This window comes from Salmo salar, chromosome 02 (assembly GCF_965601325.2).
Source record: "Salmo salar chromosome 02, fSalSal1, whole genome shotgun sequence".
Taxonomy (NCBI): Eukaryota; Metazoa; Chordata; class Actinopteri; order Salmoniformes; family Salmonidae; genus Salmo; species Salmo salar.
In genome coordinates this window covers 21,101,543-21,128,081 of record NC_138292.1, presented here as the reverse complement: position 1 = coordinate 21,128,081, position 26,539 = coordinate 21,101,543, and the positions used below count along the sequence as shown (strand labels likewise).

Genomic DNA, 26,539 nt, shown 5'->3' with positions numbered 1-26,539 from the left:
CACTGGAGTCGGGTCAAGACCCTGGTGAGGATGACAAGCACGCAGATGAGACGGTTTCTAACAGTTTGTGCAGAAAGTCTAAGGTTTGCAACAACAAAAAGGTTTAATGAGCTGTCTGGGTGGCTGTCTCAGACAATCCCGCAGGTGATGTCCTGGGCTGGCTTGGCTACATGTGGTCTGTGGTTGTGAGGCCTGTTGGACATACTGCCAAATTCTCTAAAATGATGGAGGCGGCTTATGGTAGAGAAATGAACATTCAATTTTCCGGCAAAAGCTCAATTGGACATTCCTACAGTCAGCATGTCAATTGCACGCTCCCTCAAAACTTGAGGTATCTGTGGCATTGTGTTGTATGACAAAATTGCAAATTTTAGAGTGGCTTTTTATTGTCCCCAGCACAAGGTGCACCTGTGTTATGATCAAGCTGTTTAATTAGCTTCTTGATATGCCACAAATGTCAGATGGATGTATTGTCTTTGTAAAGGAGAAATGCTCACTAACGGATGTAAACAAATGTGTGCACAATTTGAGAGAAAAAAAGCATTTTGGAACATTTCTGGGATCTTTTATTTCAGCTCATGAAACACGGGACCAACACTTTACATGTTAAATTTATATTTTTGTTCAGTGTATACTGTATCATTGGGTACGACAGTTGAACAAAGCTTATGAGACATTAAGAATATTCCTCAAGAATCAATGGGTTCGCTATATTAATGTAAAATTCCAAATCATTTCAAGCAGAATGATTATTTTTTAAACGTACTGCCTTAATTTATGGACGGGGCAGTGTCCATGGGCGGGGTTTTGGTTGTGAATGACACGTTGTTGCGGTAGTAGGAAGTGGGATTTACCAAATCATCACTGTGCTTGAATATTTGTTCCAGGGATTGTTAACTATATTGAATGTCGGCCTGATTTTAAACGTGAGTACGTTTATTCTAGAAGTTTAGCTACATCCTTTGAACAGAGATGTACATCTACAGGGAATACAATCATTGAGCTAATAGCTAACGTTGGCTGCTACTGTAGCAAGTTAGCTCGTTGTGGTCTTGGGGGATAGCTAGGCACATTTTTTTGCGTTTCTAGAATATGTAATTTATCGCCTATAGAAGATCCTCTAGAATAAATATTTCCCTTGTCTTCTGTCACTGCGGTACTTCCTCTTGTGTCACGCAAGGCTGCAGTAGCTGACTAGCCTAGCGTGTGCTAACATTTAACGCGTATGTTGCAATTCTGTGATTACTCCATCCATGGCATGATCAGGCGAGCTCTGATTCAGTCCACACACTAACTCACGTCAGTGGTGTAAAAATGTTGTCATGACGTTGTGTTGTTGAGGCATGTGTATGATAAACACTTTCTTATACTACTTATCTTGTACCAATATTTGTGTATTGAGGAACCAACATGCATAGCAACTTCGAATAGAACAGACATGAAGTTGTCGATCACAGGATTTATCACTGTCATAATGTTGCTGTTTGCAAACTGCAGTCAAATTTCTCATAGCATTTTCCATGGACCTATTTTAGTTACCATGATCATACTGTGTGTGTGTTGTGTACCTGTGTGCAGAGAGATGTCTCCTGATGAGCTGGTCTACTTGGGAATTCTCGCTGCTTCCATCCCCATCGGGTTCCTATTCCGGTACCCGAGTGAGTATTCTATCTGGGCCGTCGAATAAATTCACCTAACCTATATGGCGTCTCCTAGAATAGATGAACACTGAAAAACACAATTCTTTATTTTCAATACATTCTGGTAACACGCAGGACAGAAGAATTAAAAGGCAGTTGCAATCACGATAACATGTCAAAAAAAATTTGCACATGATTTATAATAGGCCTATCTGCTCTGAAGGTTTATTGTGAGTGAAATGTGTGTGGATATTATTGTTGCTGTAGGTCCTCCAGTGAAGCAGGGGGCAGCGTTGCTCTTGGGCCTCTCGATCACCATAGCAACCTGTCAGGTCCATGCCCTCCACTCGCTGGTGACAGTGCTTGGAACATGGATCATCATCAAGAGCAACTGGCGGTGAGACATTAGTGATGGGGGGAAGAAATCCATGCAGTTACATACCGAGATATTACTTTTGACGATATGTTGTATCGTTTTGACAATATCGCAATATAATTTTTGGCGCTAGTTGGCTGTACCTGCAACAAAACTCCAGTATCTTTTCTTCATAACTTCTTCTACATCTTCTTTTTAAATCCGGAGCCAATTTGTTTTCAGCACTTTTATTTCCATGACTGATCACAACTTGTGTTCTCAAAGGCTCTCTCTTGTCCTTTTGCAGCAGACATGGTGAGCAGTATGTTTGGAACATCGAATTGCAATACATATTGTATCAGCGCCAAAGTATCGTGATAATATCTTATCGTGAGGTCCCTGGCAATTCCCAGCTTTAAGAGACATTATTCAAAATATACAAATGATATACAGTTTAAGTCAGAGGTTTACATACACTTAGGTTGGAGTCATTAAAACTCGTTTTTCAACCACTCCACAAATTTCTTGTTAACAAACTATAGTTTTGGCAAGTCGGTTAGGACATGTACTTTGTGCATGACAAGTCATTTTTCCAACAATTGTTTACAGACAGATTATTTCACTGTATCTCAATTCCAGTGGGTCAGAAGTTTACATACACTAAGTTGACTGTGCCTTTAAACAGCTTGGAAAGTTCCAGAAAATGATGTCATGGCTTTAGAAGCTTCTGATAGGCTAATTGACATTTGAGTCAGTTGGAGGTGTGCCTGTGGATATATTTCAAGGCCTACCTTCAAACTCAGTGCCTCTTTGCTTGACATCAAGGGAAAAATCAAAAGAAATCAGCCAAGACTTCAGAAAAAAATTGTAATTGCATACTATTGTACAAACAATACTATGCAAGTATAAACACCATGGGACCACGCAGCCGTCATACCGCTTAGGAATGAGACGCGTTCTGTCTCCTAGAGATGAACATACTTTGGTGCGAAAAGTGGAAATCAATCCCAGAACAACAGCAAAGAACCTTGTGAAGCTTGTGGAAGGCTACCTGAAACATTTGACCCAAGTTCAACAATTTAAAGGCAACGCTACCAAATACCTATTGAGTGTATGTAAACTTCTGATCCACTGGGAATGTGATGAAATAAATAAAATCTGAAAGAAATAATTCTCTCTACTATTATTCTGACATTCCACATTCTTAAAATAAAGTGGTGATCCTAACACAGGGAATTTTTACTAGGATTAAATGTCAGGAATTGTGAAACTGAGTTGAAATGTATTTGGCTAAGGTGTATGTAAACTTCTGACTTCAACTGTATCAACAGACACTGTAGAACACTCCGGTGTCGTAATGGTGTGCCACTATTTAGTGTGACAGTCAGGAACTTCTCTCTCTCACCCATTCCCGTTTACCTTCTTCAGGAGTGCCCCAGCTCTCTCTCTGGCCTGGACCTTCCTCTACCTCCTCTTCTTCAGACTGGTCACATGGTTCGGCCTGCCGCCGCCAACACCCTTCGCCAACGCCATCCAGCTACTCCTCACTCTGAAGGTACATCTACAAGAAGAGATGGAGGACATACACGATTACTGAAATGCAAGGGCATAATGATGTTGTTTACAGTAACAACCCACTTGTTTTCATTCAGATGGTCAGTCTGGCCAATGAGGTGCAGAGTTTTCACCTGGAGAAGAAACAGGAAGTGAGCTCATTCTCTAAGTCTCCTGTGGTTGGTGGACTGTCCCAAGAGCCTTCCCTCTATGATATGATAGCCTATAGCTACTGCTATGTGGGTATAATGACAGGTAAGGCTGTCTAGCCCCATTACCTAGTTTGTTTCATCATACAGGGCTACTGTCAACATATCCACAGTTCACCCATTTCTCTGGACCTCTTTTTGATATGGAGACAGGTGAATGGCTTCAGTGTGTATGTGGTGTAAATGTACCATGTATCTAGTATGATTTGCCACTAATTTGCTTTTGCACCCATTTTAACTGTTGTTTCTCTCTGTCTTTATATCTGCCACTAGTAAAATATTGTGAGTCTGCTTACGTTCTCTTCCAGTACACGACCTTCCTGTAACTCCTTCCTTTTTTTACTCACCCCCTTCGTCCATCACCCATTAACACTACTCTTCCTTGCAATCTATCCTTTTTGTCCTCCAATGATCCCTCTCTCTCCTTATTGTCTTTTCTAACTTGTACTATTCACCTTGTCTATCCTACCACTTCTCCCTCAATGCTCTCTCTTCATCCCTTCATTTTATCCCTGCATCTCCCTAAAGGCCCGTTCTTCCGGTTCCAAACCTATGTGGACTGGCTGAGGCAGCCCAGCTCCCTGGACCTTCCTGGCTGGGTACCCTGCATGCTGAGGCTGAGGTTGGTGCCTGTCTACGGAGCTCTGTTCCTGACCGCTAACATGTACTTCCCCCTGGCATACGTCCGCACTGAAGAGTTCCTGGAACATCACTTTGTCTTCAGGTAGCAAAACAGCACTCTTGATTTTGTAAAAATGTTGTTAAATAAATTGCTTGTATCAAATACTACCGTTCAAACGTTGAGGTCACTTAAATTAGTTTTTTAAAGAAAAGCACTTTTTTTGTCCATTAAAATAACATCAAATTGATCAGAAATACAGTGTAGAGATTGTTAATGTTGTAAATTACTATTGTATCTGGAAACGGCAGATTTAAAAAAAAAAAAAATATCTACATAGGCGTACAGAGGCCCATTATCAGCAGCCATCACTCCTGTGTTCCAATGGCACGTTGTGTTAGCTAATCCAAGTTTATCATTTTAAAAGGCTAATGGATCATTAGAAAACCCTTTTGCAATTATGTTAGCACAGCTGAAAACTGTTGTACTGATTAAAGAAGCAATAGAAATGGCCTTCTTTAGACTAGTTGAGTATCTGGAGCATCAGCATTTGTGGGTTCGATGACAGGCTCAAAATGGCCAGAAACAAAGACCTTTCTTCTGAAACTCGTCAGTCTATTCTTGTTCTGAGAAATGAAGGCTATTCCATGCAAGAAACTGAAGATCTCGTAGAACGCTGTGTACTACTCCCTTCACAGAACAGCGCAAACTGTCTCTAACCAGAATAGAAAGAGGAGCGGGAGGCCCCGGTGTACAACTGAGCAAGAGGACAAGTACATTAGCGTGTCAAGTTTGAGAAACAGACGCCTCACAAGTCCTCAATTGGCAGCTTCATTAAATAGTACCCGCAAAACACCAGTCTCAACATCAACAGTGAAGAGGCGACTCCGGGATGCTGGCCTTCTAGGCAGAGTTGCAAAGAAAAAGCCATATCTCAGACTGGCCAATAAAAGATTAAGCTGGGCAAAGGAACACAGACACTGGACAGAGGAAGATTGGAAAAAAGTGTTATGAACAGACGAATATACGTTTGAGGTGTTCGGATCACAAAGAAGAACATTCGTGAGACGCAGAAAAAATTAAAACATGCTGGAGGAGTGCTTGACGCCATCTGTCAAGCATGGTGGAGGCAATGTGATGGTGTGGGGGTGCTTTGGTGGTGGTAAACTGGGAGATTTGTACAGGGTAAAAGGGATCTTGAAGAAGAAAGGCTATCACTCCATTTTGCAACGCCATGTCATACCCTGTGGACGAAGCTTAATTGGAGCCAATTTCCTCCTACAACAGGACAATGGCCCTATTGAGCTGTTGTGGGAGTAGCTTGACCGTATGGTACGAAAGAAATGCCCATCAAACCAACTTGTGGGAGATGCTTCAGGAAACATGGGGTGAAATCTCTTCAGATTACCTCAACAAATTGACAACTAGAATGCCAAAGGTCTGCAAGGCTGTAATTGCTGCAAATTGAGGATTCTTTGACGAAAGCAAAGTTTGAAGGACACAATTATAATTTCAATTAAAAATCATTATTTATAACCTTGTCAACGTCTTGACTATTTCCTATTCATTTTGCAACTCATTTCATGTAAAACAAGGACATTTAAGTGACCCCAAACTTTTGAACGGTAGACTAGATTTTTTTTATTTATATTGAGTTGGCATAACAGAATTGTGAGTTCATTCACCGCTGTCTTTCGCTCTCCAGAGAGCTACGTAGTTATACATTGAGGTTTCTCTCTATTCCCCCCTCCAGGTTGTTCTACATGACGGTGGTGTTCTTTGTGTTCCGGATGCGGTTCTACGCTGCATGGTGTGGGGCAGAGGCTGGCTGCATCAGCGCAGGACTGGGCTGTTACCCAGAGGGGGCGCTCTCCAAGCCGGGAGGGGGACCCACTGTCAACTATAGGCAAGTCTCACACAGGATATTCAGTCCAGTTGGGGAAAACAGGAAAGTACATTCATTCATAATTATTTAAGTGTTTAATCTTGGTTTTGATCCTTCGGTCTCTCCAGCCCTGACCCTGAAAGTCCGGTTGTGTACGACTTCAAAACCATCCAGAACATTGACCCATACAACACTGACTTCTGTGTGAAGGTCCGCCACGGGATGCGCTACTGGAACATGACTGTGCAGTGGTGGCTGCATCACTACATCTACCCCAACTCCCCCTTCAAGGCTTACGCACTCAAGTAAGGGCCCTATGTAGGTTCACTAGAGAAGGCATGTGTATTGTGTCTAAAATAAACTGTCTCATAGAAGTCTGTTAAACTACAAAACTACAGTCAACTTTCAATATATAGAGTATACAGTCAAAACTGTTCGCTGCTCTGGCACCCCAATGGTGGAACAAGCTCCCTCACGACGCCAGGACAGCGGAGTCAATCACCACCTTCCGGAGACACCTGAAACCCCACCTCTAAGGAATACCTAGGATAGGATAAAGTAATCCTTCTAACCACCCCCCCCCCCCTTAAAAGATTTAGATGCACTATTGTAAAGTGGTTGTTCCACTGGATATCATAAGGTGAATGCACCAATTTGTAAGTCGCTCTGGTTAAGAGCGTCTGCTAAATGACTTAAATGTAATGTAATGTAAATGTAATATATTTGTAACTGCCAGATAAGATGTCCCCTGAATGTCACTTGATGCATACGTTTCACAATTCTCTCTCTCTCTCCCAGGGCTGGATGGACCATGTTCATCAGTGCATACTGGCACGGGCTTCACGCTGGCTACTACCTGTCATTCCTCACCATTCCCCTGTGCATTGCAGCTGAGTCGGCCATGGAGGCGTCGGTCAGGGCCAAGCTGGGGCCCCGGGGTCAGAGTGCCTTCGACTGGGTCCACTGGTTCCTCAAGATGAGGGCCTATGACTACATGTGTATGGGCTTCGTCCTGCTGAAGGCCAGCGACACCGTCCACTACTGGACCTCCATCTACTTCATCATCCACATCATTGCCCTGGCCTGCATTCTGTTCGGGAGGCTGATGAAGGGAGGAAAGAGGGAGAGAAAGAAGAGTGAAAAGGAGGAGAAAATTGAGGGGGAGAAGAAAGAGGTGAAGCAAGAGGACGTGAGAGAGAAGACAGAGTGAGAATGGATTGATGGGTGGGAAGATGTACTGTATGGGGAGGATTGGTTTACTAAAAAACAACTATTCCCACAATGCACTGTCTGTCACTGATCTGTATGGGTCACTTTTGTCAGTTAGGTCCAGTGATGTCTCCCCTGGTAGAGAAGAGTTATGTTTGATCCCAAACTGGCCCCTAGACCCTACTAGGGTTTGATTTGCAGTTGGGAGGTAGAATAGATGAAGTTGTAGGATTTCCCTAACCAGGAGACATCATTGGACTATTAGCTGAATACAGTGAATCCTTATGAACATCGTTGTAACCCAGTAACAGTTGCCATGGTGATATTACATTACAAACCACGTGTACATACAGGTATAATTGGGTGAAAGAATGTTTGCTTAATGAATGTTATTTTTGATGTGCGAATGGCAAAAAAGTTCAGGGGATGTAGATTATTCAGCTACTTCACTTGTGTGTGTGATTATTTCAAAATCAGTCAATTTTCATACAAATTTACTTCAATTAGTTTAGAGGACACAAAATTGTATGTTCTAAGGCTGTAGGTTCAAGATGCTGCCTTGAAACAGAATAGAAAGTACTGTATAGCCACAGCGGCACATCCCTTGAATCCATTCATAGAGCAAGGACTCAATTTGAACTGGGATCTAAGTATGTTACTCAGTCTGTAATTTTGCCTAAATCTCTAATCCCATTGACATCAGTGCACGATTTACTCAAAGTTAAATACAAGTCACAGGCATTTATCGCAAGGCATGACCAGATCAACAATGCATTTTCCCGGGGAAACAAGACTTTCTGCTTCTTTATATTTGAGTTTTCATTGATCAGGCCGTTCCTATGATCAGTTTTCTGCACTATTCTATAAATGAACTTTGGATAACCATGAGTACATAGTGAGGTATACTTGTCTCGTTTTAAAAGGCATATAGAGGATCCAGTCATAATGAATGTGGCAGTTGTATACGTTCTCTTTCCTCAACATTCTTATTAGGATTTGGATTATGATAAGATGATCATTTCTCCCTTAGCTCCAAGTTGAAAGGAAAACAAATTCTGTCATTATTAAGTGGAGCCATCCTCAGTGATTTGTTCTCAGAGTAAAGACCAAGAAACTTGAAATAACTTTCACTGTGTCAAGAGGGGCTACTGGAACCAAAAAGACCAGCGCACATTTCAGAATGGAATCTGTGGTTTAGAAAAATACATGAAAATTGCTTAAGGTATTTGCTATGTTGATTTTAATCTGAATTTATTTTACTGCATTATTTAAAATGTCGTTTTGGGTGATCTTCTGAAATGTTATCTTTTGATTTGACTTGGCCTGTAAATGAGCATTTTACTCATCTATTCTTCTTTACAAAAATGATCTGTCCTGCATTCCGTAGTCATTAGTAATCTCTTGTGGACAGATGCACGTAACATAAATAGAGCATCTGCTGCAATTACGCCAGAATTGAGTTCTGGGTGTCTGAGATTATTTGATTAGAGATGTAATTCTATACTGTATGGTGAATATGTATTTATTGTTTTTTATTGTTGTCTGTATCACTGGCTACATCTCAGATGACACCTGGCTATTCCCCAGACAGTGCACTACTTTTGGTCAGACCTGGGCCAAAGGTAGTGCACTATAGGAAATAAATTGCCTCAATCAGAACATTTTGGCAGTGACTGAGGACTGACTGACAAGGTAAGGTTGTAGAAAGACCAAGCTACCTTACCAGTCAGTCCTCAGTCACTGCCAAAATGTTTGACTGCCATCTTATTACAAATGTAATGGTATTACTATATACTTTTTTTTTTCATATAAATTGTGCTGACAGTAGAATAAAAAGTTATTTGGAATTATATTTCTTGTAATTTAATTTACTAGATAGCATGGAAGCATTGTATTATAATTGTTTACCACAATCTGATATATCCAAACCCTCCCTCCTTTTCCTTGTGCCAAAACCCTAGCCCCAAAGAAACGACTACCTTGTGTTTTTTTATCAGCCAACTCATTTCAGTTCATGACCAGTATAGAAAACATTCCTTGATGGTTGCTTCTCCATCACATGTAATATTTAGTTTTTCTTGTGTATTTTTGTTTGTTTCGGAATGGTTTCACCTTGATACTATGATGATTGTAACTCTCCCTGCCTTGTAACAGTTCAGTGTTACCAACGGAATACATGTCTCAGCTATTCAACACGTCTGAAGTCTTGTTCCTTATTGATGTTTTGTTCATGGATGTTGGCTGTAGTTGTTTTATTAGTGCACATTTCTCTTGCAATTTCTGATCTGACATGGTTCATTCTATGGTTTTTACTTACTATAGGAGTTGTCAGACCTGAAAATGATCAACGTTCCCCTATCCCCTTGCACATACTCACACACACAGCAACGAACACACAAATCCCGCTGTTCACAGGCTTGCCTCTATGGTTACCTAACATGTCACATCAGTGCACAGACAGGTTTATGAACTGAAGCACAGACAGTAAACACTCCTACATGATTAAGTTATGGGTCTAACCTGTAACCAGTCATCAAATGTCTTGTAACACCCCAGCTTGTTGATACTGCATTAGTTACTAACGTAAGCTGAGTGGAGTGTAACCTAACGGTCTACCAGGAGTGAATGGGTTAAACGTACAAGGAAGTATCTGTGGCAGAGATGGTTATTTGCATGGAGCAAAGTCTGAGGGGGGAGTGATTCCTGGATACTACCTTGTAAAAGAGCTAGCCCTGTACGCTGGATTAACTATATATTAGCATTGTAATTAGCAGTGAGATACGGAGGACTGCTTGTTTGATTGTAGTGTTTCTGAAGTGTTGGTGGAATCCTCCGTCTCATGGAGTTCAGTGAGCTACAAAGACAGAGCTCCACTATAGGTAAGCCGTGCGACTAATGTTTTGTAGGTGTGGTATGTTCGGTCTCATCGGTACAGGTGTGCCTTTGTGTTCAGTGAAATGCTTCCTGGTTACTTGTTTTGTACTATACAAAAATATGCTATTACATGGTAAAGGGAGATTTTCTAAGAATGTATACTTTAAAATATGCTTGAATTATGTGTACCACACAAGTATAATGCAACAACAGATTGCAACTCTTCCAAAACTACAACCAATCAACTACACTGACTCTGGGCTGACTCAGGACATCACTCATAGTTTTTCTCTGTATATATCTTTGCCCTCCTCTGCCCTCTCCAAGCCCACGGTTACCATGGTGCCCAGCAGTTGATGAGGTTACAGAGTAAGTCTGTAGTGTCCAATCAGAATGGCCCTCAGTTCAACTGGGGTTCTCCCCCCTCGGAGGGGGGAGAGGAGGGTGACGTGGGTCCCCCTAAGGACCTCAGAGAGCGGCCTATGACCATGCGCCTGAAGAGAGCGATACGGTATGGGACCTCAGTGATCATAGTAGTTACTAGCGTCTCTGCCTCTGTGCAATTCCTTTGTTGTTGTCCTGAAGGTGGCAAACATACTATACTCCCTCACTTCTCTCCTCTCCCAAAAAACATACTATACTCCCTCACTTCTCTCCTCTCCCAAAAAACATACTATACTCCCTCACTTCTCTCCTCTCCCAAAAAACATACTATACTCCCTCACTTCTCTCCTCTCCCAAAAAACATACTATACTCCCTCACTTCTCTCCTCTCCCAAAAAAACATACTCTCTCTCTTCCAGGGAGGTGCAACAGATGCGTGTGCCTGTGGTGACTAGCTGGCAGTCGTGGAAGAGGAGCAAGGCCAAGTCCCTGAGCAGGTTCAGAGCAGATGCAGGGGGAGTCATGTCCTATGTAGCTCTGTGGAGAAAGGCTCTGCATAAGATAGGAGGTGACAGATTTAATCACACTGTATCACTCAATAAAATCAGGCAATGGTTAATCCAATACCAACTACATACACATCTATATCCTGGGCTGTATGTACAGTTGAAGTCGGAAGTTTACATACACTTAGGTTGAAGTCATTAAAACTCGTTTTTCAACCACTCCACAAATTTCTTGTTAACAAACTATAGTTTTGGCAAGTCAGTTAGGACATCTACTTTGCATGACACAAGTCATTTTTCCAACAATTGTTTACAGACAGATTATTTCACTTATAATTCACTGTATCACAATTCCATGGGGTCAGAGGTTTACATACACTAAGTTGACTGTGCCTTTAAACAGCTTGGAAAGTTCCAGAAAATGATGTCATGGCTTTAGAAGCTTCTGATAGGCTAATTGACATTTGAGTCAATTGGAGGTGTACCTGTAGATGTATTTCAAGGCCTACCTTCAAACTCAGTACCTCTTTGCTTGACATCATGGGAAAAATCAAAAGAAATCAGCCAAGAACTCAGAAATAAAATTGTAAACCTCCACAAGTCTGGTTCATCCTTGGGAGCAATTTCCAAACGCCTGAAGGTACCACGTTGATCTGTACAAACAATAGTACGCAAGTATAAACACCATGGGACCACGCAGCCATGATACCGCTCAGGAAGGAGACGCATTCTGTCTCCTAGAGATGAACGTACTTTGGTGCGAAAAGTGCAAATTAATCCCAGAACAGAAGCAAAGGACCTTGTGAAGACGGAGGAAACGGGTACAAAAGTATCTATATTCACAGTAAAACGAGTCCTATATCGACATAACCTGAAAGGCCGCTCAGCAAGGAAGAAGCCACAGCTCCAAAACCTCCATAAAAAAAGCCAGACTATGGTTTGCAACTGCACATGGGGACCACGTCGTACTTTTTGGAGAAATGTCCTCTGGTCTGATGAAACAAAAATAGAACTGTTTGGCCATAATGACCATCGTTATGTTTGGAGGAAAAAGGGTGACGCTTGCAAGCCGAAGAACACCATCCCAACCGAGAAGCACGGGGGTGGCAGCATCATGTTGTGGGGGTGCTTTGCTGTAGGAGGGACTGCTGCACTTCACAAAATAAATGGCATCATGAGGTAGGAAAAATATGTGGCTATATTGAAGCAACATCTCAAGACATCAGTCAGGAAGTTAAAGCTTGATCGCAGAATGGGTCTTCTAAATGGACAATGACCCCAAGCATACTTCCAAAGTTTTGGCAAAATGGCTTAAGGACAAGAAAGTAAAGGTATTGGAGTGGCCATCACAAAGCCCTGACCTCAATCCCATAGAAAATGTGGGCAGAACTGGAAAAGTGTGTGCGAGCAAGGCCAACAAACCTGACTCAGTTACATCAGCTCTGTCATAAGGAATGGGCCGAAATTCACCCAACTTATCGTGGGAAGCTTGTGGAAGGCTATCCAAAACGTTTGACCCAAGTTAAACAATTTAAAGGCAATGCTACCAAATACTAATTAAGTGTATGTAAACTTCTGACCCACTGGGAATGTGATGAAAGAAATAAAATCTGAAATAAATCATTCTCTCTACTATTATTCTGACATTTCACATTCTTAAAATAAACTGGTGATCCTAACTGACCTAAAACAGGGAATTTTTACTAGAATTAAAATGTCGGGAATTGTGAAAAACTAAGTTTAAATGTATTTGGCTAAGGTGTATGTAAACCTCCGATTTCAACTGTATGTGACATACACAGAACTTAACTACACTGCTCAAAAAATAAAGGGAACACTTAAACAACACATCCTAGATCTGAATGAAAGAAATAATCTTATTAAATACTTTTTTCTTTACATAGTTGAATGTGCTGACAACAAAATCACACAAAAATAATCAATGGAAATCCAATTTATCAACCCATGGAGGTCTGGATTTGGAGTCACACTCAAAATTAAAGTGGAAAACCACACTACAGGCTGATCCAACTTTGATGTAATGTCCTTAAAACAAGTCAAAATGAGGCTCAGTAGTGTGTGTGGCCTCCACGTGCCTGTATGACCTCCCTACAACGCCTGGGCATGCTCCTGATGAGGTGGCAGATGGTCTCCTGAGGGATCTCCTCCCAGACCTGGACTAAAGCATCCGCCAACTCCTGGACAGTCTGTGGTGCAACGTGGAGTTGGTGGATGGAGCGAGACATGATGTCCCAGATGTGCTCAATTGGATTCAGGTCTGGGGAACGGGCGGGCCAGTCCATAGCATCAATGCCTTCCTCTTGCAGGAACTGCTGACACACTCCAGCCACATGAGGTCTAGCATTGTCTTGCATTAGGAGGAACCCAGGGCCAACCGCACCAGCATATGGTCTCACAAGGGGTCTGAGGATCTCATCTCGGTACCTAATGGCAGTCAGGCTACCTCTGGCGAGCACATGGAGGGCTGTGCGGCCCCCCAAAGAAATGTCACCCCACACCATGACTGACCCACCGCCAAACCGGTCATGCTGGAGGATGTTGCAGGCAGCAGAACGTTCTCCACGGCGTCTCCAGACTCTGTCACATGTGCTCAGTGTGAACCTGCTTTCATCTGTGAAGAGCACAGGGCGCCAGTGGCGAATCTGCCAATCTTGGTGTTCTCTGGCAAATGCCAAACGTCCTGCACGGTGTTGGGCTGTAAGCACAACCCCCACCTGTGGACGTCGGGCCCTCATACCACCCTCATGGAGTCTGTTTCTGACCGTTTGAGCAGACACATGCACATTTGTGGCCTGCTGGAGGTCATTTTGCAGGGCTCTGGCAGTGCTCCTCCTGCTCCTCCTTGCACAAAGGCAGAGGTAGCGGTCCTGCTGCTGGGTTGTTGCCCTCCTACAGCCTCCTCCACGTCTCCTGATGTACTGGCCTGTCTCCTGGTAGCGCCTCCATGCTCTGGACACTACGCTGACAGACACATCAAACCTTCTTGCCACAGCTCGCACTGATGTGCCATCCTGGATGAGCTGCACTACCTGAGCCACTTGTGTGGGTTGTAGACTCCGTCTCGTGCTACCACTAGAGTGAAAGCCCCGCCAGCATTCAAAAGTGACCAAAACATCAGCCAGGAAGCATAGAAACTGACAAGTGGTCAGTGGTCTCCACCTGCAGAACCACTCCTTTATTGGGGGTGTCTTGCTTATTGCCTATAATTTCCACCTGTTGTCTATTCCATTTGCACAACAGCATGTGAAATTTATTGTCAATCAGTGTTGCTTCCTAAGTGGACAGTTTGATTTCACAGAAGTATGATTGACTTGGAGTTACATTGTGTTTAAGTGTTCCCTTTATTTTTTTGAGTAGTATATATGCACTTGTTAATGCATACACAATCACCTCACATAGATTAAGTTTTCTCGAGGCTTTCAGCAATATCTAAAACGCCTTGGTTCCACACACTTCTACTGCATTAGGCTAAATCAGGGTCACACAGTGTTTCTTGGTAGCCTTAAGCAAATCTCCTTTGAAACTAAAATACACACCTCATACACATGGTTATGGGCTTAAAACAAAGAAGACACCTATACCATGTCACATATAGGAGATGAAATGTATTACATTCTGACATTGCATCCCAGTATATGTTATTTTCATTGAAATTAATTATGAAATTATGAAAAATATGAATAACATTCCAGGGCTACTGTCGTTGTTAATTATGTTGCCTTCGCATTCACCACATGGCCCTGTGACCCCTGTCTTTGCAGGTCACTTTGGCGGTGGTGTCCAGTCCTACTTCATGTTCCTGCGCTTCCTGGTGGTGCTCAACTTCCTGTCGTTCTTGCTGATTGCTGGGTTCATCCTCATCCCCAGTATCGTGTTCAGATCCACCAGCACCAGTAACATGACAGTGGACAGCACTGGTAAGGCCAGCACTGGAGGATGCATTTTCAAACCAGGTCTATGATTGGTTAAAGGGTGATGGCATTGGAGTGACATTCACTATCTCTATTCCAGTCCAGTCTATTAACATTATTCTGTGTGTCTCCAATATAAAAAAATGTCTTCTCACTGTTCCCTGTAGCAGTATCATAGCAACAGATCTGCCTTAGAGCATGGGCTTTTAATTGAATTGAGGGATTGAAACTGCAAATATTGCAGCAGTTGTTACTGGGATTCTCTCACGGGTTTGAGAATGGAGTCCCTAACAAAGTAGCAGGTCATGGAACTGAGGTATTCGGTGCCAAGGCTGCGGTGGGAAACATGATCAAATGTGACCTTGGCTTATCTTCAAACAGCTGAGAATATGTGTGTGTGTGTGTGTGTGTGTGTGTGTGTGTGTGTGTGTGTGTGTGTGTGTGTGTGTGTGTGTGTGTGTGTGGTGTGTGTGGGGGCTCAGGTCCAGAGGTGTGTAAGGTCTATGATCCAAATCTTCAAGGTCTGGTGGTGTTTTACCAGTACTTCCTGGACTTACTCTCTGGAACGGTGAGAAAACACAACATGTGTAATCTAGTCCTGTGTACCACTGGTTATAGATATACTGAATACAGCACAGAGAACAACACTTCTCTGAAGTTCAGTATGCAAAACCATGCAGCTCTGTTTTAAGTGGCCTTTCACACACTTTTGTCTGTCTGTCTACACATCCGTCTGTCTTTCTGCCTGTGTATGCTGGGGATTCTCTGATCCACCTCTACGCAGATGACACCATTCTGTATACATCTAGCCCTTCTTTGGACACTGTGCTAACAAACCTCCAAATGAGCTTCAACGCCATACAACACTCCTTCCATGGCCTCCAACTGCTTTTAAATGCTAGTAAAACTAAGTGCATGCTCTTCAACCAATTGCAGCCCGCACCCTCCCGCCCGACTAGCATCACTACTCTGGACGGTTCTGACCTAGAATATGTGGACAACTACAAATACCTGGGTGTCTGACTAGACTGTAAACTCTCCTTCCAGACTCACATTAAGCATCTCCAATCCAAAATTAAATCTAGAATCGGCTTCCCATTTCGCAACAAAGCCTCCTTCACTCATGCTGCCAAACATACCCCCGTAAAACTGACTATTCTACCGAACCTTGACTTTGGCGATGTCATCTACAAAATAGCCTCCAACACTCTACTCAGCAAACTGGATATTGTCTATCACAGTGCCATCCGTTTTGTCACCAAAGCCCCATTTACTACCCACCACTGCAACATGTATGCTCTCGTTGGCTGGCCCTCACTACATATCTGTCACCAAACCTACTGGCTCCAGGTCATCTATAAGTCTTTGCTAGGTAAAGCCCCGCCTTATCTCAGCTCACTGGTCACCATAGAAACACCCACCCGTAGCACACACTCCAGCAGGTATATCTCACTGATCCTCCACAAAGCCAACACCTCCTTTGGCCACCTTTCCTTCCAGTTGTCTGCTGCCAATGACTGCAACGAATTGCAAAAATCTCTGAAACTGGAGTCGTATATCTCCCTCAGTAACTTTAAGCATCAGCTGTCTGAGCAGCTTACCGATCACTGTACCTGTACACAGCCAATCTGTAAATAGCACACCCAACTACCTCATCCCCATATTATTACTTACCCCTCTTTCTCTTTTGCACCCCAGTATCTCTACTTGCACATCATCATCTGCACATCTATCACTCCAGTGTTAATGCTAAATTGTAATTATTTTCACCTCTAGGGCCTATCTCCCTACATTTGCACACACATAGATTTTTCTATTTTTATTTTCTTTTGTGCTATTGACTGTACGTTTGTTTATGTGTAACTCTGTGTTGTTGTTTTTGTCGCACTGCTTTGCTTTATCTTGGCCAGGTCGCAGTTGTAAATGAGCACTTGTTCTCAACTGGCCTACCTGGTTAAATGAAGGTGAAATAAAAAAAATAACGTACTGCTTGTGGGTTTGTGTGTTTGTGTCAAGTCTGGTACGCTTCTAGTCTAGTAGGCTCCACTCTCACCACTTCCCACCCTCCACCTATCTCCCTCTCCCAGGGTTTCATGGAGTACTCCTACATGTTCTATGGTTACTATAACAACACCGTGGCAGAGAGCAGTGGCTTCCACTACAACCTGCCCCTGGCCTACCTCCTCACCTCCGTCTTCTACTTCACCTTCTGTCTCATCTGCATCGTCGCACGGTACCTTCTGGAATGCCCCACACTTCCATCTGCATAGAAATAAAATGGATAGAATGGACATTAACCATAATGACTTACTGACCCCCCACTCCGATTGGTCCCTTATACAGAATGGGGAGCGCACTTCGCGTTGCTGTGGCAACAGGCAGCGGTGCTGCCGGCAGTTACAGCAAGATGGTGTTCACTGGCTGGGACTACGGTTGCCAGGGAGATCGGGCCACCAAACTCAAACAGAAAAGCATCCACTACCAGCTACAGGTAGGAGCTCTGCCTCTTACTGCATGGTCACTGAAGATGCACTCCTCTTTCCTCCCCTCTAATTTCTCTGTATGATCTCTCCCCTTTATTCCTCCCATCTCCACTCTCTCTCCCCTCTATCTGTCTCCTCCCTCTGTCAGGTGGATCTGGAGGAGGAGAGGCTACAGAAAAAGGCTTTGTCTCTAACCTTAGGTCAGACAGTGGGTCTGTGTTCTCTACACATCTTCCTCATGCTCGTCTCCCTCGCCCTCATAGGAGGAGCTTTCTTTGGCATCTTCAAGGCTACTGTCTTCAGCCAGGTCAGTCAAAAACACAAAGAAACAAAACAAAAACTATTGATTGGATGTTTGGCCTTTCATCCTCTCCATGTCATATTGAGTCAGTACAGGGAGGTGGGTATCCTGGGGCTGATCTAACCTTTTCTGGATGACCTTTGCCCCCTCTCCCTGTGGTTCCTAGGCGCAGGTTGGAGCAGAGGGCATTCTGGGCCTGTTCTGGGTTTACCTTCCTTCCATCGTCATCACAACAGGAAACTTTGTTGTGCCCTTCATGTGTGACCAGATAGCCCTGTTTGAGAGATATTCTCCTAGTACCACCATCATCATGGCACTGTTCAGGTGTGTGTGTGTGTGTGTGTGTGTGTGTGTGTGTGTGTGTGTGTGTGTGTGTGTGTGTGTGTGTGTGTGTGTGTGTGGAGCCTCTGCCGAGTCCCTAGTTTCAGGCATTTCTTTTACGCCTGCTACGTTAGGTTAGTGTGTGTGTGGCCTTATCGCTTTGCTAGAGCTTCACTCAACCAGTGTGTGCGCGTGCATATGTGTGTGTATGTCTCTGTGTGTGTGCATGTGCTCGTGTGTGTGAATATTGCCTGTGTCCCTCCCTCCTGTGTTCAGGTCAGTGTTTCTGCGTATGATAAGTCTGGGAGTGCTGCTGTTTACTCTGTGGAGTCAGATCACCTGCTTTAAAGACAGTCCAAAATGTGAGCTCTGCCAGTACAACAACAAGGAATATCCGGTAACCACTCTCTTAATACGGCATGGTAGCCTGGGTAGCAGTCAGGGTCTAATTTAGCAGATTGGTCTAGAAAAGGCTGAAAAGATGATATCTCCATCCGATTCTACCTACAGTACAGAACCGGTATCAACCATGTTGCATCATCTTCTATTCTTTCCCACCCATGCTATGTCCGTCTGTCTTGCTGCTGCCACCCAGTGCTGGGAGACGCGTGTGGGACAGGAGATGTACAAACTGGCCTTGTTTGACTTCCTCATTACCATCGCCATGCTTTTCCTGGTGGAGTTTCCACGCAGGTAGTGTACACTATACACCCTACTGTGGTGTAACTCAATCTATGAGCTAGTCATCCTCTATCACATTTATTGATAATCTCTTATTCCATACTGTGGCAGGTTGGTTGTGGACCACTACTCCTGTGCACTGACCCGCTGGGTAGGTCGTCAGGAGTTCTTGGTGCCTCCCAATGTGCTGGGTCTGGTCTACGGTCAGACAGTGGTGTGGACCGGAGCTCTGTTCTGCCCTCTGCTGCCTCTCATCAACACACTCAAGTTCTTCATCCTCTTCTACTGCAAGAAGGTCAGGCTGCTCTCCATATTGTACCAATAATGGAAATGTAATCAATTCATTTTCTGAAAGGTTTCTCAAGTTAAAGTTTGGCCCCAGATCAGTTGCCCTTCACTACACAACCCCCCCCCCCCCATCTCTCCTCCAGGTCACTCTGTTTTCTAACTGTCGTCCGGCGGTGAAGACGTTCCGCTCCACCACCTCCACCATCTTCTTCCTGGTGGTATTGCTGTTCGGCTGGGGCCTCGCCCTCGTCGCCATGATCTACAGCCTGGCCCAGTGAGTGACTCTGCCTACGTCTGAAATGACACCCTATTCACTATATAGTGTACTACTTTTGACCAGGGCATATAGTCAAAAGTAGTGCCCTATATAGAGAATAGGGTGCCACTTTGGACGCAGCCTCTATCTCTACTGCAGCAGGAAGGAAGCCTGTTATACAGTGCAGGGATAGTAGTGGCAGATGGACCAGGTGTAGTAGTGGTGGTAGATGGTGAGGGTGTTGATATGTCATCCTCAGGATCCATCCCTCTATGAGCTGTGGTCCGTTCCGCTCTCTCACTATGATGTGGAGTATCGTTCCCAACACCTTCGACACTCTCTCCCTGACAACACAGGACTTCATCTTCTACATGGGCTCCCAGGCCTTCTCCATCCCTCTCTTCATCTTCTCCTGGTGAGTCACCTTGTTTTACTGATCTATTCATTTTCTCCTGGTGAGTCACCTTGTCTTACTGATCTCTTCATTTTCTCCTGGTGAGTCACCTTGTCTTACTGATCTCTTCATTTTCTCCTGGTGAGTGATTTAGTCTTACTGATCCGAGTGTCCATTGCAGGTACATGGGTCAGTGTGTTACTGTCTACCTTGTGTTTGATGATGTAATATTTCTTTGTAACTCAACAAATGGGAGGCCCATATCTGCATAGACTCATATGGTCAGCATGGGTTATTTCCATGTGTTCAGATTCCTGTACATAACATTCTGCTGTGTTTGTTGCATAAACATTGCTCTCCTCTGTCTCCCTGTCCTGATAGTGTGGTGCTGTGTTACGTAGCAGCTCTAGCCGCAGTCTATGGGAAGAGTGTTGATCTGCTAAAGGCCCAGCTTAAACTGGTAAGTGATGGATGGGGAGAAGTCCTACATGACATGAGAATGATGCAAAAAAATATATGTTTGAAACAAAACCATGTCCCATACTCAAGCTTAACCTTGTATAACAGTGTGTTTAACTCTAACAGGAGGGACGTGATAAGCAGTTCCTGGTCAAGCAGATTGAAGAGCTGAGTAGAGAGATGGGGGTTCCAACAAGGGACCAATTGGACACATTTGACACTGGTGCAGCAAACTGACTCAGACACCAGACCCATATCCCGGCCCAAGGCACTTCTTGTAGATTTGAAAGGCTTAGATATGTGCTATTGCCACATGCAAAACCTATCTACACCTTCACAAATCACTTTACAATTGTCACTCTCTAGTGTACGACAGCTACATTTATTGAGGCAAAGTTTTACTTATTATGATTGAGTGGTGGTTGTCTCACCTAGCTACTGTATCTTAAGATGAATGCACCAACTGTATGTCACTCTGGATAACTTCTTGGGGCTATGTGGGACGCTAGCGTGCCACCCGTGGTGCACCCTATCAACAGCAGGTGCATTTCAAGAGCAGCAAATTTGAAACCAAATAAATGTCAAAATTCAAATTTTTCAAACATACAACTATCTTACACCCTTTGAAAGATAAACATCTCCTTAATCTAACCACGTTGTCCGATTTCAAAAAGGTTTTACGGCGAAAGCATAAAGTTAGATTATGTTAGGAGAGTACATTGACAATAGCTGTGTGTAATGTTTTGTCAATTCAAAGACAGGCGTCACCAAAACCATAAAACCAGCTAAAATGATGCACTAACCTTTTACAATCTCCATCAGATGACACTCCTAGGACATTATGTAAGACAATGCATGCATTTTTAGTTCTATCAAGTTCATATTTATATCCAAAAACAGCGTTTTACTATGGCATTGATGTTGAGGAAATCGTTTCCCTCCAATAACCGGCAGTCAAGTCAGCACCACAAATTAAATAATTAAAATTAGAAAACATTGGTAAAATATTATATTGTCATTTAAAGAATTATAGATTTACATCTCTTGAACGCAATCAACTTGCCAGATTTAAAAATAACCTTACTGGGAAATCACACTTTGCAATAATCTGAGCACTGCGCCCAGAAAAATATGCTTTGCTATACAGACAAACGGCCATGTTGGAGAGATCTAAAATCGAAAATACTATGTAAATAATCCATTACCTTTGATTCTCTTCATCAGATGTCACTTCCAGGAATCCCAGGTCCATAACGAATGTAGTTTTGTTCAAAAAAGCTCATCATTTATATCCAAAAAGCTCCGTGTTGTTAGGACATGATCTAAGCCAGCCGGACTTCTCGTCATGAACGAGGGGGAAAAATATATTTACGTTCGTTCAAACATGTCAAACGTTGTATAGCATAAATCATTAGTGCCTTTTTTAACCAGAACATGAATAATATTCAAGGTGGACGAATGCATTCTCTTTTATAACGTATTGGAACGAGGGTACCCAACATGAACTCGCGCGCCAGAGTCTAATCGGCCATCACCGTTCCATGGCTCTTGTTCGGTCAGATCTCACAGTAAAAGACTCAAAACACTTTGTAAAGGCTGGTGACATCTAGTGGAAGCAATAGGAAGTGCCAAAACATTAATCAACCCCTGTGTGTTTCAATGGCATAGGCTTAAAGGTAATTCAACACATCAGGTATCCACTTCCTGTCAGAAAATGTCTCAGGGTTTTGCCTGCCAAATGAGTTCTGTTATACTCACAGACACCATTCAAACAGTTTTAGAAACTTTAGGGTGTTTTCTATCCATATATAATAAGTATATGCATATTCTAGTTACTGGGTAGGATTAGTAACCAGATTAAATCGGGTACGTTTTTTTATCCAGCCGTGAAAATACTGCCCCCTAGCCCCAACAGGATAAGAGCTTCTGCTAAATGACTAATCTAAATGTGGAGACTACCATGGGGCTATGGGTTAGTATATTAAATATTTAGTTTGTTACCCTATTTCTCTCTCATAATACCTGTAACAGCAATTGCCATGTTCATTGCCTTTGCATTCTCTTACTCACCTCTTGCCTAAACATCAGACTGTGACCGTGTTTACCCCATGGTTATTCAGTGTGAAAGAAGTCGCCCTAAAAAAGACGCAAGAGTCTCTACAAGCCAGAATGTTGAATACAATTATATTTACACTTACCGGTTGTCCATGCTGTTGGTCCTTTTGACAGTAGGAAGTGGAGATACAATATCCACAGGAAAGTATTGTTTACCCGACTTTTTGCGGCGACAGAATTCGCTTGTATTTTCAATCTCCCGAGGCATTGTTGCACATTATGTAAACAGTAGCCGAACGTTGTCGACCGAAACACGTTCCCTCGCAGTCAGCTGGGTATAATTTGTGGAACGTTCCAACAGGAATCTGTTCCAAAAAGTTCGTAAATAACAAGGTTGCCAGCAAACAACGGATACAAAATTGTATAGCGTCAGAATAAGATACCGGGTAGAGAGTGGGCTACTTCATTAAGTTTTTCACTCACCACGTTTATTCCGAAAAATGTCTGTCCTCACTGGACAACCGAGGTAAAGACAGTTCAAGTTGGATATTCGCGCTTTCAAACCACTTGAGCCACAGACTCCAAATAAGTGTCATGATGTTGGAAAAATTGCGCACAACATTGCACAGGTCTTATTTTCACGATTTGGACATTACTTCGCTTTCCAAAGCTAATAAACATGTGCAAATGTGAGCAGCATTTTGTATTCCAAGTTGAATTAGTTAGGGAGCGTAAACAAAGTACAAACTTTTTTTACATTCAAATTTCAATAGCTCCTTGGTCATGTGGCCTACTGACTTCAAACAAGGTTCAGAATGTCCACTGACTACCCTTCTATATTGCACACCCTTTAGTTTGTCCATTTTCATCTCACAAGATTTTACATTAATTTTTCAAAATGTAAAGTTTCAATAGCTCTTTGGTCGTGTGACCTAGTGACTTCAAACAAGGTTCAGAATGTCCACTGATTGGGCCTACAGATTGTACACCCTTTCGTTTGTCAATTTTCATCTCACATGGTTTTACATTAATTTTTCAAAATGTAGAATTTAATAGCTCCTTGGTCATGTGACCTAGTGACTTCAAACAAGGTGCAGAATATCCACTCAGTGGCCATACACATTGCACACCCTTTAGTTTGTCCATTTTCATCTCATATGGTTTTACATAAATTTTTCCAAATGTAGAATTTCAATAGCTCCTTGGTCATGTGACCTAATGACTTTAAACAAGGTGCAGTATGTCCACTGACTACCCTTCTATATTGCACACCCTTTAGTTTGTCTATTTTCATCTCACATGGTTTTACATTAATTTTTAAAAATGGTTGAATTTCAATAGCTCCTTGGTCATCTGACCTGGTGACTTCAAACAAGGTTCAAAATGTCCACTCAGTGGGTCTACACATTGCACACCCTTAAGTTTGTCCATTTTCATCTCACATGGTTTTACATGAATTTTTCAAAATGTAAAATTTCAATAGCTCCTTGGTCATGTGACCTAATGTCCGCTGACTACCCTTCTATATTGCACACTCATGTTTGTGTACTGTAAAATCATGCGGTGTAACATACATTTTTTATAGTTTCACATTTGCAATAGCTCCTTGGTCATGTCAACTACACACCTAAGAAGCATGCAGTGGATATACACCCATATTGCATAACCTCTAGTCATGTATCTTCTATATTGTTGTACATTAATATTAGTTTGACAGTTAGGGGGTTCAGTCCAGTGTTGTGTTTACCCTTTTCTTTATATTTATCTATAATAATTGGTAGTTCTAAGTACTTATTTTCCCTGTTTTTTATTTTTCCACAGTATTTAACAGTGGTACACAATAGAGAGACAGATAATATCTCCTTTCGTCATTAATATCAACCATAAAGAAAAAGGGCAAAGTATGAGAGTCATGTTATTAATTGTTCAAAGCAGGGATGGAGAGTGAGCTAGTGAGGTAGGCTGCAGTGGGTTTGCTGGTCAATGCATATACTGAACATGTAACCACAGTAATGGTGGCCAGTAAATCAATGAATAAAAATGTAATATTGGCAAATTAAACAGAAATTGTAGACCTTTAATCTTTTCCAACATGTCAGACACTTAATTCAAGTCTGAAACATTTCACAGTGTTAACTTTCTCCCTGGTTGATGTACATTTCAGAGCCTCTTCAGTGTGGATTTGTATTTATTTAACTAGGCAAGTCAGTTAAGAACAAATTCTTATTTTCAATGAGGGCCTAGGAACAGTGGGTTAACTGCTTTGTTCAGGGGCAGAACGACAGATTTGTACGTTGTCAGCTCGGGGATTCGAACTCGCTCTAACCACTAGGCTACACTGGGGTATAGCATACATTTTCAACAACAAAGACTGCACTTCCAGTTTGTGTTCTTTACTCTGTTGAACTCTTTTGTCTTCATTCCTAGGCACAGCACATGGAACCACCGTCGGCATGCAAAACATTCAATCTAAAACAAAACAAAGCGTAACACGTTATAAATAATATCAAATATCAATGCAGTATGACAAATGATGAATTAGCTATCCATTGTGTTATATCATAAATTGTCTTACATGCCGTCACTGTTGTCAAAAGATTATGAACATGTTAAATAAAGTTACTAACCCAGTCAGTCTTTGGGCCACATCCAGGTTCTTTATCAGTGGCACACGTGAAGCAGTTGTTGGCTTTGTTGAACTCTGAAATCATAGGCATGAACTGAACATATGGCTGTCCCACACAACTACATAAAAATAAAGAATTTACATTTACTTTGAATTAAATGTCATTACATACCAGACATTTTTAGTATATCCTCAGCCATTTCTTTTTGCAGTTGCTCCATGTGTTTTTGAAGGTTCCATATGCATTTGGGAGGGGATGTTGGAAGTTCTGTGCAACTTCCTTGGCCAACTACACCAAAAAATAAAATAGAGTTCTTGACCTAATTGTCACATAACAGCTAACCATTCATTATTGAAAATATAACTATCAAACCTGCATTACAAAGACCCCACAGCTGAAGGTGTCCTGCTGCATGGTGTGAGTTATTTCCCCTCATTTCCACTTTATGTCCGCCCAGTCGTCTTTTCCATGGCAGGATCTTCTCATTTTGAAGTATTCTCTTTTTTATGTAAACATAATGGAATTATGATTAGTTATAGGCAAATGAATACACAAGCCAAATGTATATGTTGTTTTCATTATCACTATAATCTAGTAGTAATTTCTTAGTAGAGGTAATTTCCTTTATGCCTCCTTCTACACACAGCCTAAATTATATGCGCTGAACCATTTACAGGACAATAATAAAAGTAGCATATAGGATCCAACCCTATCACAGAGTGAATAAATGTAGAGCGTTTGTAGACTTTAAGAACAAAAATATGAAGTGACAGTTTCATCAGTACGTGCTTAAAGAAAGTCACATCACAAAGATCACAGATGACAGTGTCCACCAAATCTATGACAATAGAGAATGAATTGTAAGCACCAAAGTGTTTTTGTCAAAATAATATCTGAAAATGTCAGTTGTTAAACATAATACCTCTATTTGCAATAGCAACTTATGATCTATGCAGTTGAGGAATATTCCATGTACCAACACTACATGTAGGATGGACATAAGACATTCCCACTGTCATGACGTTGCCCTCTTTGAGTACAGGGAGGACAGTTGACCCCCTCCCCCCTTGCACCATCCCCCAACCTACCTCCCCCCACCCAGGCCCTGTGTGAAGGGGTTGTAAAATTCCAGAGGAGAATCTCCTGCCACATGGTTCATAGAGAGACACAGGAAATTCTTCAAACTCACAGAATTGGGGAACCGAATGACATTTATGTTCTGGAGAAGGTATAAAAGATTGGTGAAGAATCCAGCTACGAACTGGTCCGCTTGGTACAATTTTGTGATACTCAGAAGAGACAATATAGCCATATTACCATAAAACTGTTTATATAATAGCCTCAGCTATGGGACTTGCATCCAAATGGTTGTATAGAATGTATTAATAAGGATAAAGCTATTTTGTAATACATTGAGATGCTGTGTACTGATGTTAATGTGATAGAATTAATTTATGTTCAAAGATTAAATCAGTCATCGGCACGCCCCCAGGGACACAGACAGGAC

At 42.4% G+C, this 26,539-nt stretch overlaps 2 protein-coding genes across 3 annotated transcripts; both read left to right on the top strand.

Annotated features, from left to right (window-relative positions):
* The first annotated feature begins 799 nt into the window (after positions 1 to 799).
* LOC106577207 (membrane-bound acylglycerophosphatidylinositol O-acyltransferase mboat7) lies at positions 800 to 9,666 on the top strand. Its single transcript, XM_014155119.3, has 9 exons — positions 800 to 926; positions 1,579 to 1,658; positions 1,908 to 2,037; positions 3,424 to 3,550; positions 3,648 to 3,804; positions 4,287 to 4,482; positions 6,131 to 6,283; positions 6,391 to 6,567; positions 7,061 to 9,666. The coding sequence occupies exons 2-9, from the start codon at positions 1,583 to 1,585 to the stop codon at positions 7,470 to 7,472; spliced, it is 1,428 nt and encodes a 475-aa protein (XP_014010594.3). The 5' UTR covers positions 800 to 926; positions 1,579 to 1,582; the 3' UTR covers positions 7,473 to 9,666.
* A 415-nt stretch (positions 9,667 to 10,081) lies between these two features.
* On the top strand, positions 10,082 to 25,039 carry tmc4 (transmembrane channel-like 4). Of its 2 annotated transcripts, XM_014155088.3 has the most exons (16): positions 10,082 to 10,350; positions 10,673 to 10,856; positions 11,149 to 11,297; positions 15,018 to 15,173; positions 15,650 to 15,735; positions 17,255 to 17,400; positions 17,511 to 17,658; positions 17,799 to 17,957; positions 18,118 to 18,275; positions 18,549 to 18,669; positions 18,868 to 18,965; positions 19,065 to 19,248; positions 19,385 to 19,515; positions 19,757 to 19,912; positions 20,273 to 20,351; positions 20,477 to 25,039. In XM_014155088.3, exons 1-16 carry the CDS (start codon positions 10,311 to 10,313, stop codon positions 20,585 to 20,587), a joined length of 2,106 nt encoding a protein of 701 aa, XP_014010563.1. In that variant the 5' UTR covers positions 10,082 to 10,310; the 3' UTR covers positions 20,588 to 25,039. The 2 variants fall into 2 exon arrangements, with proteins under 2 accessions (XP_014010563.1, XP_014010572.1); XM_014155097.3 differs by lacking the exon at positions 10,082 to 10,350 and having other exon boundaries at positions 10,733 to 10,856; positions 11,162 to 11,297.
* The last annotated feature ends 1,500 nt before the right edge of the window (positions 25,040 to 26,539 follow it).